General features: G+C 44.0%; 1 protein-coding gene across 4 annotated transcripts in view; it reads right to left on the reverse strand.

Moving 5' to 3' along the window:
• SYBU (syntabulin) overlaps nt 1-17,974 on the reverse strand; it is a 42,768-nt gene continuing 24,794 nt past the window's right edge. For 2 of the 4 annotated variants that reach the window (XM_079984325.1, XM_079984327.1), the window contains 4 exons: nt 11,931-12,033; nt 6,147-6,353; nt 2,835-2,984; nt 1-1,827 (listed from right to left, as the gene is read on the reverse strand). In XM_079984325.1, coding sequence (XP_079840451.1) covers nt 732-1,827; nt 2,835-2,984; nt 6,147-6,353; nt 11,931-12,033 — 1,556 coding nt within the window. In that variant the 3' untranslated portion in view covers nt 1-731. The remainder of the gene's footprint in view (nt 1,828-2,834; nt 2,985-6,146; nt 6,354-11,930; nt 12,034-17,974) is intronic. The other 2 variants (XM_079984326.1, XM_079984328.1) reach the window with 2 other exon arrangements.

Genomic DNA, 17,974 nt, shown 5'->3' on the forward strand with positions numbered 1-17,974 from the left:
TTCAGTTTCAACATGCTTTACTTATAGCTTGTGATTATAAAGCATTCTTCTTCTTTTTCCTTAAAAGATTATTTAACAAGAGAAAAAAATAAGTTAGTACACATACATTTAAAATATTCCTTCATACACTTGTGTGACAACAGTACGTTCCGAGTAAGACTTCATTTAAGACTTTGAACAGACTTCATAAAATATATTCACAATCATATTTATAAACATGGTTAATAACAAGATTCAAGACTCCCCACCCACCCACCCATCTGCAATAACATTTCCCCCTCTCTTTTTAATTTTTGGTTTACGGTCCCCTTGTACACAGGATCAGTGGAATGCAGGGGGCGATTACATAATTAAAGCACCACGAAGAAGCACAGACAGACAATACATGCGAGGCTTATGTAAGCTGCCTTTGTAAGAGTGTACTTTCCCCTCCCATCTGAAAACAATTTGGTATCACAATCCACACATCCGACGACAGAACGAGAAGTGCTTAGCATGCTTCTTTTAAAAAATAAAAATGCACTTGCGTTTACATTTAGCGGCAGAAAGTCTCCGTGCCACCTTCTTCTTCTTCTTCTTCAGTTTCAAACAATGAACATGTTCTGAACTAAATATAGTGCAAATCAAACATTTAGGAGCAGGACGGACAGAACCCAACATTATATTCACGCAACCAGAACCACACCCACCAGAACTCAGCCTCTTGGCACAACTGTACAGGAGAATTCCCTCTAGGGTCGGACGCTGACGGGTACGTGGCGGAGAGAATTCAAGGCAACCAAGCAGCATCCTCGAAGCAATGCTCCGAAATTGTAGACAGGGTTAGTCCCTCCTCGCTGCGTACTGAACATCCACATTACCGTTGGCAGGATGGGAGCGGCTACGGCCAAAGCATCGACAAAGAAGCTGCTGCTCCAGTATCTTTTCACAACGCTCCTCTCAGACAACTTCGTGACATTCCCAAAGCCTTCGGTGTGATAGTCTGTGAAGTCCAGTTCCTTCATGACTCTGTTTTCGTAATACCTAGAATCCACAGCATCGTGTGCCGACTCCAGCGGGGATAAAAGGATAGCGGAATTCGGATCGCATGGAGTCAAGTCCACGAGCAAGTCTGTGATGCTTTCGAGACCAGATCCATCGGATTCTTTCGAAGCTGAAGAAGGGCTGATGGGGCGTCCCTCGTGCGCCTTGAATATGTTCTGAATCAGCTGCTCCATGCTTGAGCTGTACAGCAACACATCAGCCTGAACTGCCTGCTCCATTGCCAAACTATGGCTGTGGCTGTCATCTTCTTCTTTGGCGTTTGTGAGGTTTTTAACGAGATCCAAATGGTTTAAGGGGGAAGGTGTAAAGAGTTCGAGTGTGGCGTCCATTGCTGTCTCTTCAAATACATCGTTGCCATTGGCCACGTCGTCACTAAGCAATACGCCGCTATCTGCCATATCCTCCACAGAGTGGTCTTCCATGAGCATGCTGTCAGCCATTTTGGAGTAGGCCGCACTCGGAGTCAAAGACTTATCAGGTGACCCACACACATAATCTAGGCTGTGATCCTCGTGACAAGAGCCGTTCTGTGCCATTTCCATGCTCTGGAGCAAGGTCTCCAGCTTCTTGTTCTGGATGTTGATGTCCACAAAATACTTCTGAATCCCTTTGTCTTTCTCAGCCAAGCTGTTCTTCATGGTTTCGATAACCTGCTTGAGTTGTTTGATCTCCTTCCTTGCTTCCTTCAAGGCAAGCTGGGCTTCCACCCGATGACACTCTTCTTCTATCCAGTCTTCCCTCATGCGGGCAAGTTGAGATTTGAGTTCCTTGATTTCTGTTTCTCTGAATGGAGGGCAAAACAAAACAAGGCATCATTTCCTGTGAGGAGAACCTGCCCTTTTGAGGTTACCAAGCTAGGAGGGAAAAGATATGGTGAACAAGATGCATGAAGGAAGGTAGACATTTTCTGCTTGAATCAGACATGGTCAGCTCATAGACATGGTTAACTCCTCTGGATACTGTTGGACTACAAGTCCCATCATCTCTGACAATCATGGTGAGAGCACACCATGTTACCTACTCCTGTGGTAGAGTAAAGAGATACCCATATATCAAGAAATTGGCTTTTATAACAACAAAACTATTATATAAACCAGGGGTCAGCAAACCTTTTCAGCAGGGGGCCGGTCCACTTTCCCTCAGACCTTGTGGGGGGCTGGGCTATATTTTGAATTCCTACGCCCCACAAATAACCCAGAGATACATTTTAAATAAAAGAACACATTCTTTTATGTAAAAACACGCTGATTCCCGGACCGTCTGCGGGCTGGATTTAGAAGACAATTGGGCTGGATCCGGCCCCTGGGCCTTAGTTTGCCTACCCATGATATAAACTGTTTCTTGGGCCATTGATTGTCCTCATGTTTAAGCAAGAACGTTATGGATGAAACCCAATGTGGTGTGAATGAAAGTCCCCTTCAATTCCAACCCCCACAATCTCCTGCCCCCTTCCTTCAAATCAGTTCTGGAGGGTTTCTCCAAGTCTCTGGGGCAGATTGGAGGGAGTAAAATCCGTCTTGCATCAGCCCCCAGCCAGCATGGCCAATGATCCAGGAAGATGGGAGCAATGTTTTGAAGGCCATCCATGCATTCACCCAGGGTAGCCAATGTGACGGATTCCTCATTGTCAGGAATAATAAGAGTTGTAGTCCAACAGTATCTGCAGGGAACCATGTTGGCTACCCCAGCACTAAAGCCGCTTAATGTACAAGTTAAGTGAGCTTCACTGGGAAGGGCATCTGAAATCAGGGTGCCATCACTGAAAAGGCCCTATTAGTAGAAACTCTTACCTTTCTTGCAGTCTGCTCTCAGATTCCTTCAGTTTTGTTTTCAGGTGCCTCACTGTAACCTCCTTTTGCTGCAGAGGGGTCAGATACTGCTCTGGGCTAGGTGGTTTGATGCCGTGGTTCTCTCCACAAGAGGTGTATCTTGCCGGCCGCCTACAACAGAAAAATGTTGTTGTGCCTGCAAATTTTAGGTTTACATTCTGCTTAAGGCAAGAACCGGTGATTTAGGTTGCAATTCTATACAGACTTACCTGGGAGTAAGTTGCACTGAAACGGTTGTTCCCTTTTTGAAGCTGTTTTAAATTGCTGAGGTTAAATAATTGTCATTACTGATGATGGATGTATTTTAAAATCTTTTTTTTCATAATGTGGTATGGCTCCTCTATTGTATTTTTGTGATTGCAAGTTGTTTTAAACTGCTTTTAATTTTGTGTTTTAATATTCAACCCACCCTGGGACCTTACGGTGAAGTGAGGTTATAATAAACAACAACGAACTTAATAATGATGATAATGATGATGTCACTATTTATTGGTGTGGTCAAGTTGTTTTTTAAAGGTTGCTTATGTCTGATGTTGGCCACCTTGGGCTTATTGAGGAAAGGTGGAATATAAAAGTATAAACTAACTCATAATAAACAGTGCTACATCATGACATGTGGGAGACTACCCTTGGAAGCGCCAGTTGTGCAAATTGCTGAGGCTAAACTGTTGATGGGGACAGATGCCATCAACAAATATTTCAGCTGCTTACAGCTTCCCATGTGTTACTGGGCCAGGTTTAAGGTTCTGAAAATTCAAGGTTAATCCCAATGTTCAGGGATGATGGGGGCTGCAGTCCAACACCTAGTGGGCAACATCCACGATATGGGTGCCATCACCAAAAAGGCCCTCCTACCTAAAAGGCCCTAGTAAGGCCTCTGTACTGGATCCCAAACCAAATTGGGACAATCCTGGTTAACCTGGGATTCGTGTGCATAGGACTGAGGCGGCCCCAGATCTACTTGGAACAGATCAAGTCCATCAGAACGATTCAGGGCTCTCAAAGCAAGGGACAGTCTGGCAGTGAGAAGAGAGGGGAGATTGAGACATGCAGGCAGTCTGCGTCTATCTCCCTGCCTCGGACCATATATTTCATCAGGATATAAAGCCCAAGGATTAAGCATATGGATCGGGGGGGGGGGGGAGAAAAGGGGACCCACATTTCCTCTCCCTCCCCCTGACTGCATGTTTAACTAGGGTTTAAAACTCCACTTTTAAACATATGGCTAGGAGGGTGGGGAAGAAGGAAAGGCACATGTGTTAAATGATAGTAATTGAGTCAACCACCAGTCTGACACTGGAGGCAGACTGTTGACAGAATGCACCTTTTTCTGGCTGCCTGTATCGCAGGCAGACATTGTCTCATCCACCATTCCAGTAAGTAAACGACAAAGCAAATGATTTCTACAAATGATTTCAGAAATATCAGGAAGAATCCACAACTATGACGCTTTTGGGGGGGGGGGTGAGAACCTGTTGGCATGCATGTGCTAATTAGTTTTCAGCACCTTCTAGAGATGTAGTTAATTCTGCTAAGTGTTTTCCAATAAAGTGGGCTGCTTTTCTGCATTTTCCCTGGAGCATCTTCCAGCAGGCTCCCTACATCGCTGCCTGCAACTGCAGTACCCAGACTGACTCCCCACCTGTAATGTAACCTGTGGTGTAGTGAAGTAGGGACAGGCCAGGACAAAGCACCACCAGCACTTATTTCATAGATCAGCTGGGGGGTGGGGCGGAGAGAAGGAAAGGCACATGTGTTAAATGATAGTAATTGATATTTGCCAGTGTTAAATGATAGCAATTGCTATTTGCCAGTCCTCTGCAGGCCAGACAAATAGGCTTTTCTCAGAGAGAAACCTGCCCATCATGCTAAGCATGCATAGCCGAGGTCTGCTTTTATTTTGAAAAACTCTCAAGTCCCTTTATTATCACCAGATATAAAGAGCAAGCTTCTGACTCCCCCCACCCCGAACTCTTAATCAGCCTGGATGTTCAGCAAAGCCAAGAGCAGCCGCTGAGGGGAAATGGCTTCGTATTGAAGCCATAACGCCTGCATTGGTCAAAACTTTATTTTTGTTGCCAGGTCTCAGAAGGAGTGGCTCTGGGGGCATAGCTCTGGGGGTTGTCAGGAAGAGGGCCTGCACTTCAGAATTCACCACCGCACCATTGCATGTCAACAATGTAGTTATACACCAACGTGGAAACCATAGTACAGTCTTCTGGTTGCTCACTGTCATGAAAGAAGGAGTGAAAACATTTGCACGCTTGGTGAGCAGCACATGCGCTGCCAGGTGAGCAAATGATGCCTTTTGTTTTAACCCAGAAGGACCTTGGGAGTTTGATTGGCCAATGGCACAAGGAGAACTGTATCCATGGCTGCGACCCTCACATTAGGTACACAGGAGCTGCCATATGCTTGGTTAGACCATTGGTCCATCCAGCTCATACTCTTCTAGTGTCCCTATTTTCTATGCACAGTTTCAGAACTGCGAAAGCCATCCTGGCTTCTGCTTTGATCCCAGAATGTCTCTATTCCCCTCACCAGTGGGCTCAGGGAGGAGGATGAGCTGGCACTTGTCTTGAGTGAGGTTCAGTGGTGGGGGAGTGACAAATGACTGGCAGAAGCTCTCTAGGCAGGGCACATTCCAGGCCCTTCCTGGAGCTGCCAGGGATCAAATATGAGACCTAGTGCATGCAAAACAGGCATTCCACCACTGAGCTATGCCCTTCCTGGACATCGTATTTCCTGGAGCATACTTAAGTGCTCTAGATGGAGCAGATAGCAAGCAACACCCATTTGCCTCTAGTAAAGACATCAAGTGAAGAAGTGGCCACACAAAGGTCAGGAGGGTCACACATCAAAGGACACCACACGATGCAACAACACCAGAGGCTCTTTTTGCAGCAGCTGCAGGTCAAGGCAATGGCAAGCAGGGTTAAATTCTATACTATCCCACAACAGGGTTGTATAGAAGAAACGTTATTGTAGACTATCGAGTTAGCAAGGAATACGCAGCCTTTTGCTAAGCTTCTTCCCTCGGAGGGAAATTAATTGGTTTGGCGGGTGCGCTGATGGTGTCGTCACTGCCACCACACCTGTTCAAATGCCTAAAGGATGTCACTGAAACGCCTAGAGAATTTATGAGCCTGATGTACCATGTAACGAAGAAAATCTTCAGTTACAATTGGAGATTCCGTTGACAGCTGAGAACAGAGGGGGGCTTAGGTGATTGGCAGGACAGAGAGAGGAAAAAGCTGCGAGAAGCTCACTTGCCTCAAAATGGGGCTGTTATCACTTCCCTTGTATGAGCCTGAATTGCTGCTGCTGGCCGAAGAAGCCTCATAATTCGGGTGGGTGCTAATGGGACTCAACTGATTTTTGCACAGCATTGACAAGAAATCCTTTTCGCGGGGCGTGGTAGGAGGGCTAGATCCAGACTTGTAGGACACGGCTCCGTTATTCCGTCCGTGGGGACCCCGGCTGGAGTAGACAGCAAAAACAATGTGTTATAGGGCACGAGGGAAATATACATCAGAGTTACAATCAGTCAGTTGCATTAATCTGTTTAAAAGCCTCTTGATTGGTGGAGAAAGGTATCCCAAATTAATTGGGCAGGGCATCCATTTTTTAAATGTTGCTTTTAAAAAAATAAAATAAAAATAATTAAAATTGCATGTACAGTGGTACCTCGGGTTAAGAACTTAATTCATTCTGGAGGTCTGTTCTTAACCTGAAACTGTTCTTAACCTGAGGTACTACTTTAGGTAATGGGGCCTCCCGCTGCTGCTGTGCTGCTGCACGATTTCTGTTCTCATCCAGAAGCAAAGTTCTTAACCCGAGGTACTATTTCTGGATTAGTGGAATCTGTAACCTGAAGCATCTGTAACCTGAAGCATCTGTAACCCAAGGTACAGCTGTAGTTGTCACCACTTTCAAAGAGTTCATTTAAAGGCAGTGATTTCTGGGGCACACGAGCATCTTCCAAAACAGAGGTGGAGAACCTTTATGGCTCCAGATGTTGTAGAACTCAAGCTCCCACTATCCCTGACTACTGGCCATGCTGGCTGGTGATTATGAGAGTCCAACAACATTTGAAGCATCCAACCTAACAGCAATGACTAGAATGCTCCTTTCTTCACAGCTATTGTTTTTATCCATTTGCAAACCTATGCAGATTTAATCACCTGATTGACCGGCTAAACCTCACGCAATGAATCAGCTTCAGATTTCTTTAACTGGGTGGTAGCTCTAATATGTATTATATACTAATAGTGCACGGTTACTAAAAATAGATATATGCACATGCACGCTCTCCCATGATGCAATAGCCACTGGAGATGTGATCATCGCTGTATTGATGTCAAACCGTAATTACAACTGCAATCCCATGCACACCTACTTTGGAGTAAGCTCCACTGAACTCCACTGGGCTTATGTCTGAGTAGACATATATAGGATGGCACAGTAAATTTCAGGCAAAGGGCTCATTATGATAGATTCAGTCAATCTGAATTTAACACCTCTGATTAAAGCAGCCTTTAGCTGCCTCTTAACTAGTTTTAGTCCTATAAAGACCTGCAATTGCTATAGTTGTCACCAGGAAACTCAGGAGACAAGTTCAATAAATCTACTGCTAGAGAAATAAAAGTATTATTACTGTCCATGGAAGTAATTCAAAGGCTAAAGAAAGAGAAAATAGATGTCTTAGATATATTTGACTTTACTTTTCATCTTCAGGCTTTTACCATGATGTTGTAAAATTGCTACTGTCCCAAACCTATTTACCCTGTTTAGATATTTATCTTCCTATATGCATCACCCTAATTTAAATGCTTTTTAAAACAACAACTTTTCTATCTACACATTGTAAATATTGCAAAATGAAGCTGGAAAATAAGAGGGCATAGCGTCTGAAAACCTCACTTTCTAGGAGAACATAGTGTAAAAGCCATGTTTATTGTTTTACTTTCTAAGAACTTTTCATTCCTTTTTTATTATTATTTAAGAGAGATAGCAAAATTCAAAGGATCTTCACCACTGCATCTGCTGACATGGGATCTACCCAATGTGTGTGGGGGGGGAGGGGGAATACAAATTAGGTTAATAGTATAAATGGAAATTAGCAGCACGGGAAGTCTCTAAAGCAGGCTCTGTCAAACCTGTTGTTCACCTCCTACTGGACGTAAAACAAACAAACAACCCCAAAACCGTTTCTTTTAAAAAGATCAAAGACGGCAACAGCTGAGAGCAGAAGGGGGGAAAGTCAGAGGAAGCGCAGGAGATACACCACAAATCACGAGGCAGAAAGCTCTGGTTTTCCTTCTCTCTTTGCATGGAACACTTTATACAGACCAGATGGCGGAATGAGTTGTGCTGCAGCAAGGCAGCATCCCAAGGTTGTGGTTGGGTTAGCTCCACTCTGATTTGCCTATGTGGACACAATGGAAAGCTGTCGTGGACGCTAGACAGCTGTACTGGATTGATACGCTGAGCAAATCTCTCACAACTGCACCTTGCCCTTGCACAGGAACCAAAAACAAATAGTATATATATATATTTAAAGACTCTAAAAATGTGGCAAGTGGAGGAAAACAGTAAAAGAGGAAGAAAAAAAACCTGTTTGCATTTTGCACACATGGCGCAGCAGAGATATTTTTGGCAAGCGTAATTTGCCTTGTTGGCTCAAAGGATGTATTTGAAAAGGATATTTTATGGAGCTTGAGCGAGGGGATTTTAAGGCTTGGCTCTGTGGTTTCCCCCTCTTCACTTCCTTGCTCAAATAACTTTTTTTTCCTTTTTCTTTTTTAAAAGATCATTATAAATAGCTTTAACTCAAATATCCTAGGGTGCAATTCTTTTAGGAGAAACTGCATGAAGGTGACCAAGTTACTTGTGCGACTCAAGTTAATCCAGTTCCCAGTTCCAGCAAATTTGTTTCATTATGGTATCAAGCTTCTTTCAGTGGAGAATTTTGTTAGAAGGAGGGGAAAGTGGATTTTACTTTATTTTATTGTCTAAAAGAGGGGCATTTTCCAGGTATTAAGCTTTGCTAGTTTATGGCATTTTTATCCTGCCTCTCCTCTGAAGAGTTCAGGGCAATGCTCTTCTTTGCAAAATGTCCCCCACAAGCTGTCTCCCTCCCACATAGTTCCAGGTATATTTAAATTATGGAGCTAGAAACCTGCAGGAGGAAGGAGGATAGCAGGGGTTGATTCTGAGTGGGGTAAATGGCCAGTGGAAAAAGGATGGAACATTTGCCAACCCACACTCAAAATCACAGCTTCCCAAAGTTGCTTTTCAAGTTAAAAAATAAATAAACCCTCAGCGAGCCTCAAGGGAGTTTCACTTTGATTTTAAATTAATTGCAGCTTGCAGCAGCATCCAAACTCTGGCCCATGAATAATCCTAACTATAGTTAGTGGAAATGAGCCAACTTCAGACCACAGTTTATGAAGTCCACTTGTTTCAACTAACCATAGTCAAGGTGAACCACATTCCAGGTGGATCTTAGGCAAGTCAACCGAAAAATTGAGTTTTTTGGGGTGGTTTTTTTTTTTGCATTTTTGTAAAAAAAATGCTCAATGACTTTCGAGGTGTCCTGGTTTTTACTTTTTGAAATATGGCATCCCTAGAAATGTGGAAGCCCAAGACTTGGTGGGGCTTGTTTTCATAGCTGTAAGCAAGGATAGCAGCTTGTATGTTTTGAGCATATGGGAGAGATGATGTTCGTTGCATTGCCAGGGCAGAGCAAATTGTTCTCAGGAGCTCCTGTGATTAACCAGGAATGATTTATTAATTATAGAATGTTCTGTAATGAACTAGAAAAAGTCATATTCTGCACAACTTTGCCATAGTGGGGGTATATATAAAAACAAACCATACGTACATGCTTTTAAGAAAGAGTTAGTTGCTAGTTGTATTGATATATTGTCCAAAACTGGTTGGAAGTTCATATGATATCAGTTTCATAGTTTTTGACCTGGCAATATATTGCGAATCATGATGTGTGTTAGGGCTGGGTGATATATCATCTAAAATCAGTTTCAAGTCCATATCATGATATTGGTTTCACCATTTTTGACTTGACAATATATTGTGAATGTGCTATGCAAAAATCACAATGTGGGGGAAAAACTGCAGCCAGCCAATGCCTCTACATTGCTCCATCCTTATTATAGACATCGTAATATATCAGTATATTGCAATGTTTAAGGTAAAGGTAAAGGTAAAGGTACCCCTGCCCGTACGGGCCAGTCTTGACAGACTCTGGGGTTGTGCGCCCATCTCACTTAAGAGGCCAGGGGCCAGCGCTGTCCGGAGACACTTCCGGGTCACGTGGCCAGCGTGACATCGCTGCTCTGGCCAGAGCCAGAGCCAGAGCCGCACACGGAAACGCCGTTTACCTTCCCGCTGGTAAGCGGTCCCTATTTATCTACTTGCACCCGAAGGTGCTTTCGAACTGCTAGGTTGGCAGGTGCTGGGACCGAGCAGCGGGAGCGCACCCCGCCGCAGGGATTCGAACCACCGACCTTTCGATCGGCAAGCCCTAGGCGCTGAGGCTTTAACCCACAGCGCCACTGGTGATATATCACAAAGTTGAAAATCAGATCTCACCCAACCCTACATACTAGATCATGATCTCATGATACACACATGGAGGCTGCGCACTGCAGAATGTAGTAAATTGCCCTAAGTGAAGTCTGCCATAAAGCAGTACTGCTGCAAAAGAAACTGCAGTGCTCATCCACTCTGTTGCTACTGTTTTTCCAAATCTTTTATCTTCTCGTTTAAGTTTGAACTCCCTCCTCCAATGCCATCCGGGGCCTTTGCATCCCTGGGACCTTACTTCTTTGCTCTCCTAGTCCTCCTCTATCCCTTTCCAGATGGCCTGACCCTCTGACTCTGCCAGAGTCTCTTCTCCCTGCTCTGTGACACAAGGCAAGTTCAGCCAATCATCAGAGGCTCCCGTAGCCTTTAGTATGCAACAACAGAGGTATTACACCAGTGTCACAACTTTTCAACTGACTGCAAAGCCCATGCTGCACTGGCAAAACATTACTGCCAAAAATGTGTGCTGACCAGAGAGGATGAAGGTTAATTGCTTTGACAGGGTACAGTTAAGGGACTATACGTCCCGCTGCTTCCCCAATTTTGAATCCTAATTGTGTGTTTTTTATCTGCTTTGCTGGCTTGCAAAATGGAATGTGTTGAATACTGAGGAACAGCCTCTTTTGTGGCATACTTAAAACATTGAGATCAGGTATGGGGAACCTGGAATCCTCTAACTCCCATCATTCCCGACCATTGGCCCATTCTGGCTGGAGCTCATAACTCTAGAGTTAAAGTTCCACAACACCTAGATAGTTTCCTATCCCTCATGTAGAGATTTGCCTGGCTGCCTCCTTGTTGTCTTTTAGACAGAAGCAGAAAACAATTCTATCCAACCAAATATGATGCTAAGTTCCACTGATGTTTTTAAATGACTTCTGCCTTTTATGATTTGCCATTAAATTTAGAGGTATCTTTGCTCCTCATCCCTGTCCTTTAGCCAGTTCTCTGCAGCTGAGCAACATTCAACAGGTGTTGAACCCCCACATTTTATTGATTGATGTAAACAGATTTTATCTTGTTTGTAGCCTTGCCATGTAATGCTTAGACACAATGGTATTAAGCATGTCCAAAGTCCATTTTGGGGGCCTAATCCAGCCCCTGTAGCAGTCTATCTCCTGGGGTAAAATCCTAAAAAAAAGCTCAACAACTTTGGTTGGCCCTCACGCATGTTCATTTCATCAAATCTGGCCCCCTTTGAAAAAAGTTTGGGCACCCCTGGAAGCAATATCTCTGCATTAGATATCAGCCCTCACCTAGATGTCAGATTCTGGTTTGTACCACAAAACACATTTGCAACAACATGAGGAGACAGAAATGAATTGAGAGAAGGCTCCTGGTCAACCTCCACCTCCAACTTCTATCCTCCACACCCAAACCAAAACAAGCCGATCTTCAACAGAAGCGACTTTCACAGGCTGGGAGTTGGGCAAAGATGCTGTTGCGTACTTGCGAAGAAAAGATGACCTCTTGCTTCCAGCAGCAGACATGTGGACTTCAGGAGCTGAGATGCTGCCTGTACTGCTTGAGGAGCTAAAATCAGCTTCGCTTCCTGGAAAAGGAAAGGGAAGAGTAAATGTCTGATGGAAACCGTAGCTCAAGGATTGATGTGGTGAATCACTGCCATCCTTCCTTGCCTCTCCCACTGGAATTTGGAAACCAAGCCTGCAGTTTTGCAAAATGTTAAGGGTGGATCTGTTTCAGCTTCTTCACATTTCCTCAAAACTGATGAGCCAAGAAAAGGATGCAAACGTTATTCTGGAATTTTTTTAAAAGCTTGGCTTTTACAATATAGACATTTTGAAACAGCCGAGATCTACTTTTCCACCAGGTCTACAATAAGTATAGGCTGACTATAGCATTCGTTTCCTTTATTATTTGAAGTATACCACTTCTCCAAAAAAAAGTCCACAGTGGTTTACAAACACAAGCTTAAAACACATAAGCCCAACAAGAAACAAAAGCACACAAGAAGAAATATCAAAATTCATCTTCCAAGGCAGGATGAGGGCCTTTTACCATCTGAGGCCTGCACACCAACTAGAGCTTTGGTAAACCTTGTTAGATTACTGAAGTTCAATGTACATGGGGGCTGCCTCTGAAGACTGTTCAGAAACTCTGACTAGCTCAAAATACAGCTGCATATTTCTGGGCAGGACCACTTGGTGGAACACCTCTCACTGGTTCTAAACAATCTTACCTTACTGGCCCATGTATTTCCTTCTTTCTTTGAGCCATTTATTGAACAAAAAAAATCAAAAGCGGGAAGAAACATTTTTTAAAAAAAATACAATTAACATAGCTCAGTTGGTGGGGTATGAGACTCTTAATCTCAGGGTTGTGGGTCTGATCATCACACTGGGCAAAAAGATTCGTGCATTGCAGGGGGTTGGACTAGATGACTTTCGTGGGCCCTTCCAACTCTATGACTCTAAGAAGGAATAAGATGCTGAATATGTTCCAAGGTGTGAAGTAATTTGTTGGTGCAGATTCCATTCATTTCGGAAGGAACAGCACTAACCAATTGTCTTGCTGGATCAGTTTCAGAAAACACCTGAGACATGCTGCTAGATGGCTTGTTATCTGCAAATGCCATAGCTGCAATCCAGTTCAGAGTTATATTCAAATGGAGAGCAATCTTATGGCCCTGGGACCACAGGGACACTGGGAACACTGCCATTGCTATAAAACAGAGATGGGCAGCCTCCGGTCTGTATTTCAGGATAGAGAGGGATCTGTCAGAGTGAAGAAACTAGTCTACTGTATGAAAGGTAGAGTCGTTCCCCAACCCACATTTGTCTCTGGCCCCACCCACCACCATTATGTGGCCCTCACTCTCAAAAGGGTTCCCGTCCCTGTGGCAAAAAGCTTTGCAACCAGCGCCTCAAGACTGGTAAGGGCAAAGGGGAAATGTTCTGAGGGCATGCCAAGAGAGGCTGTGGGTCTGCAGTATCCCAAGCCCTTCTCTTCCCCCAGCCCCCAACACATAAACACTGGAAAGTAATGAAGGCCAGCCCTGGAGTCTGTGAAGTTTAATTCCCTCCCCTTGGAATGAATAAGGGGGAAACTGTTTAAAACAAACAAACAAACAAACAAACAAACACCCAGAAGGGCATATGAAAAGGGGGTCAATTTGCCTTTAGCTCTTCTTCCTCCTCTCACTTCTGGATTGCTCTGTCCTATATGATTGCTGAGAAGTAAGAAAGTCCCACAGTGTTCCCACTTTCATGCAACTGCACATGGGATCTGCATACCCTCCAACATGTTGCAGAGAAAAATCAGGGTGTGCGTCTTTCGGGGCTGCGCTCTTGTGGAAGCCAGGTGACTTGCGTGAGAGAATGGCCCTCCCAAACAGGCATCTTTGGAGGATGTGCTCTTGTGGGAGCCGAAACAGGACATCCCAGGATCCAGTCAGAAGCTGGATGACTTCTGTAATTCCAGGATGTCCCACTCAAAGCGGGACAGTTGAAGTGTATGGGTTTTGAGCTTTAAATCTCCCTTACTTTGGTAGGGTTTTAAACATGCATAAAGATGTACTTCAGGGATAGGGAACCTGTGGCCCTCTAGATGTTGTTGAGATGACAAACACGTTCATCTCTGGCTGTAGGCCATTTTGGCTGGGAGATAGAGTCTGAAAACATCTAGAGGGACACAGGGTCCCCCATTTCTGATGTACCTGATAGAAGTAGTTCTAGTCCCCCTCAATTCTCCATCTTTAGACATATTATGACATTTTAAACATGGACTAGGTGTCTTCTACAACAATGTGGGGGGGGGAATATATTGTGGGGCCAAAAGGAGATTTAAGCAAAGGAGATGAGAGAAAAAATGGAAGTAAACAGACGAGCTGTAAAACCATGCTCCGGGTCAACCTTTTCCACCTACTAAAATAAACGGCAGATTGTGTGGAGTGCTTATGGCAACGGTTACATATTTTTGTTGGCTCAGTGTCATCACAGCTAAGTGAAGGGGAAAGAGGAAGTTGCTGTACTTCCAAACAGTATTGCTGTCCCAGGGAATGCGTCAAAGAACTGCAACAGAGATTGGACGGCAGGCTAGGGATACATACTATGAACAGAGGTTCTTGCATGAAATCGCAAATTGTCACTCTGTTGAAATTGAGCAGGTCTCTTCTAAGGACCACAACTGGAGGTGGTGTGTGCTACCTTCAACTTTGTTGCGCAACGGCCTTTCTTGCCAGTTTCAAGTAGGCAGCTGCTGCAAGCATATAAGGACATTTTAACAATAACAGATGTACTTAGGAGCTATTCCAAGCCATTTCAAGCCAAGTACTTTTGTAGCTGGGCTGTATGCCGACAAGTTAATAAATAATCTGGTCCCATTTTTTCTTTTCTTTTTTAAGAGCTGAGCACTTGGAACTAGGAATGAATGAATCTGTCAGGTTTGGTTTAATCTCGATTCCACCCCCCCCCCCACACACACACCTTAAATTCAGTTCTCTGCATTTCCACATCAGTTTGTGATATGTCTTGTTCTCTCTAAAAGAGGGCATGTGTTGTGGTGAGACCTGGAGACTGACCTCCTGGTTGTGGGTTGGTCTATTGGATAGTCACAACACCCGATTGGTAGTTCCCTCGTTGCTGGGTTTAATCTGGCCAATGGGGTGTAGTCTAAATGGATCGAGCAACCTATATAAACCCATGCACGTGTCCCAGAGCTTTCTCTTTCAGCTCATGCACAGGAACACCTGCCCACCTCTCCCTAATTTTAGGGCATTTTGTGATTGACCTTGCTATGCCATCGTGTGTCATCTGTCATTGGGACAGGGGCACGGCAGGAATTTTCCCCACTTGGCTGACTGGCTGTAGCCATTTGGGTTTCGCCTGCTGCGTAGCAATTCGTCATAACTTGTAAGGTTGTGGATATGCATTGGTTCATGTGATAGGGATGGGAGAACAGTCTCGCCATCCCTATGTGAAGGGTATTCTGTTAAAGGAATCCAGGGACTCAACTTGGTTTGGTAAACCCCCGAAAGGGGGTTGTGCCCGTGCCTGAGTCTAGGGGAGCATCTGGGGAGTGAACAGAGTCTGTTCCCAGGCTTTTCACCTGCCTCAGGTGTTCACCCTTGGCTGACCTGGGTCAGTGCTACCTGCACTGTAGGGAGCTAGTTGAACCAGAGCCTATGCAACCACTCACTTTTCTGTAATCAATAAAGTTGTGGCTTAAATTCTGCCCAAAATCAAAACTAAAATTTGAGTCAAATGTGTCTTTATTTAGGAGGGAGGTCTCTGGGTCTGAACACGCAAATAATTTAAGTCCTCATTCATCAGCGTTTTGCTGCTAATTGCTCCTAATAAACACTTTTTTTGCAAAGCAATTTACATACATACGTATGTATGTATGTATGTATGTTACTGAATGAAGTTGAACAGAGTGAAGTAGTGTCTGGGATTGCAGGTGGTTGAAGACCTTTGACTATTTCTGTAACAGAGACCCTGTCTCCAGCCTGTAAGAGGCATCAAACCAAGGGGAGCTTTTTAGCCACTGTATGCTCCAAAGACAAGTACAGTATTTAGAAGCACTGGAAGCACTGGGTGCTTCTGTTTCAATTTACCATATTTTTCGCTCTATAAGATGCACCAGACCACAAGACGCACCTAGTTTTTGGAGGAGGGAAACAAGAAAAAAAATATTCTGAATCTCAGAAGCCAGAACAGCAAGAGAGACCCCTGCACAGTGAAAGCAGCAATCCCTCTTGCTGTTCTGGCTTCTGGGATAGCTGCGCAGCCTGCATGCACTCCATAAGACGCACAAACATTTCCCCTTACTTTTTAGGAGGGAAAAAGTGAGTCTTATAGAGCAAAAAATACGGTAAGTCACTTCAAAAGAAGATATCAGAGCACTCCAAATCATTGCCCATGTGCAGGCACAGAAAATAGTAGATCTAGCTGAAAGGCGTGGAGAAACTGTTGCAAGGCAATCCTAATTATTATTATTATGGTATAACGGTATAATTAGGTTGCAAGATCTTAGAAGGGGCGTAACTGAGAGGGGACATGGCTATGGCTATCATGAACTGATCCTGCACTTCTGAATTTGCCACTACATCCCTGATCTCCTCTCTATTGGTATTCCACCATCTCTCTCTGCTTAGCTCTACCCTAATTCCCATTCTCTGCTCATATTATATTGTCTCAAAGACAGAACACATTAATTGGCGTTTATATATATATGGTGGCAAACCCAATGCGCCCACTCACAAAAGGCAACTTTCAGCTCCAACATCTCTAGACTCATCATTTCACAGTATTTTAATATTCACCAGTGGCTCCTTCAGCACGAAATGGAAGATACCCGAAACAGTGTCTATCTCATTGCTTACATTTCAGGGGGTGTATTTACTTAAGCTTTCAGAAAAAGGTGAAAGTATATCACTGTACAAAAAACACACACAAAAAAAACAAGAGCACATTTTGCAGAGAGATGTGTGTATTTTATGCCTTCTGTGGAGTATAGTTTCGTGCAGGCGTATCCATGGAGACAGATCCTTTAATAACTCCTCAAGTTAGCAGGTCAAGTAAGCAAAGCTATCCAGCTCCATGGCAACAGACTTGAGACGAACGGGGGAGCCTATCAGCAAATGAGCAGCATCTCCTTCTCTCTGGGGAATCTGCACAGCACATTATCGCGATGCGCAGGCTGGCTTACCAGAAGGGGCACTACCCATTTCAAGAAGGTGCAAAGGAAAACAAAGGACTGAACAGGAAGCCATTGCCTTAAGGCTCACTGTATGTAAGGACCCAAATAATGCTATTTGTTAGGAGCAACTGGTGGTAGACGCAGCATCATTCTGCAAAATACAGTAACTGGGAAGAGGCAAATTGATGTTAGAAAACGCATATAGCTCTGAATCTCTGTCCATCTCCTCTTAGAGTCCTTTTTGCTTGGGGGTTGTTCTGTTGCCTTTAGGACCAATGTCATTCCATCTAGCAAGACATATCCCTCAGGGTGGCCACTTACGTATCAGTAGTTAAAAAAGCAGGGGAAGTAAAAGGGGACAGAAATTTGCATGCAATTTGCACATGCTAATTTATATCTATGTAGGTACACAAGGCGCTGCCTTCTATTGAGTCTGACCTTTACTCTATCCAAATCAGTATCGCCCAGGATGTCAGATAGGGTTTCCCCCTAGTCCTACTTGGAGATCCTAGGGACTGAGTCTGGGGCGTTATTCATGCAAAGCTATGGCTCACACCCAGAAAGATGCAGCTGTATGGTATATAGATGCAACTCTAGGAATCGTGCCTATGGTATAAGGGATTTTATCAAGAATGGATTGTATTTGGTTTGAGCAATAGTCTGGAGGCAGAATTAAAGGGAATCAGACCTTGAAGTACAGCACGTGGGAGGCTACACAAAATTTATAATTGGCTATGTAATTGATTTGTATTTGAATTGGTATTGCCATTTGGTATTAATATAATATGGCACATATTGGATTTTTGTAATTTAAAATTAATAAAAATTATATA

The sequence above is a fragment of the Podarcis cretensis genome, assembly GCF_951804945.1.
Source record: "Podarcis cretensis genome assembly, chromosome: 7".
Taxonomy (NCBI): Eukaryota; Metazoa; Chordata; class Lepidosauria; order Squamata; family Lacertidae; genus Podarcis; species Podarcis cretensis.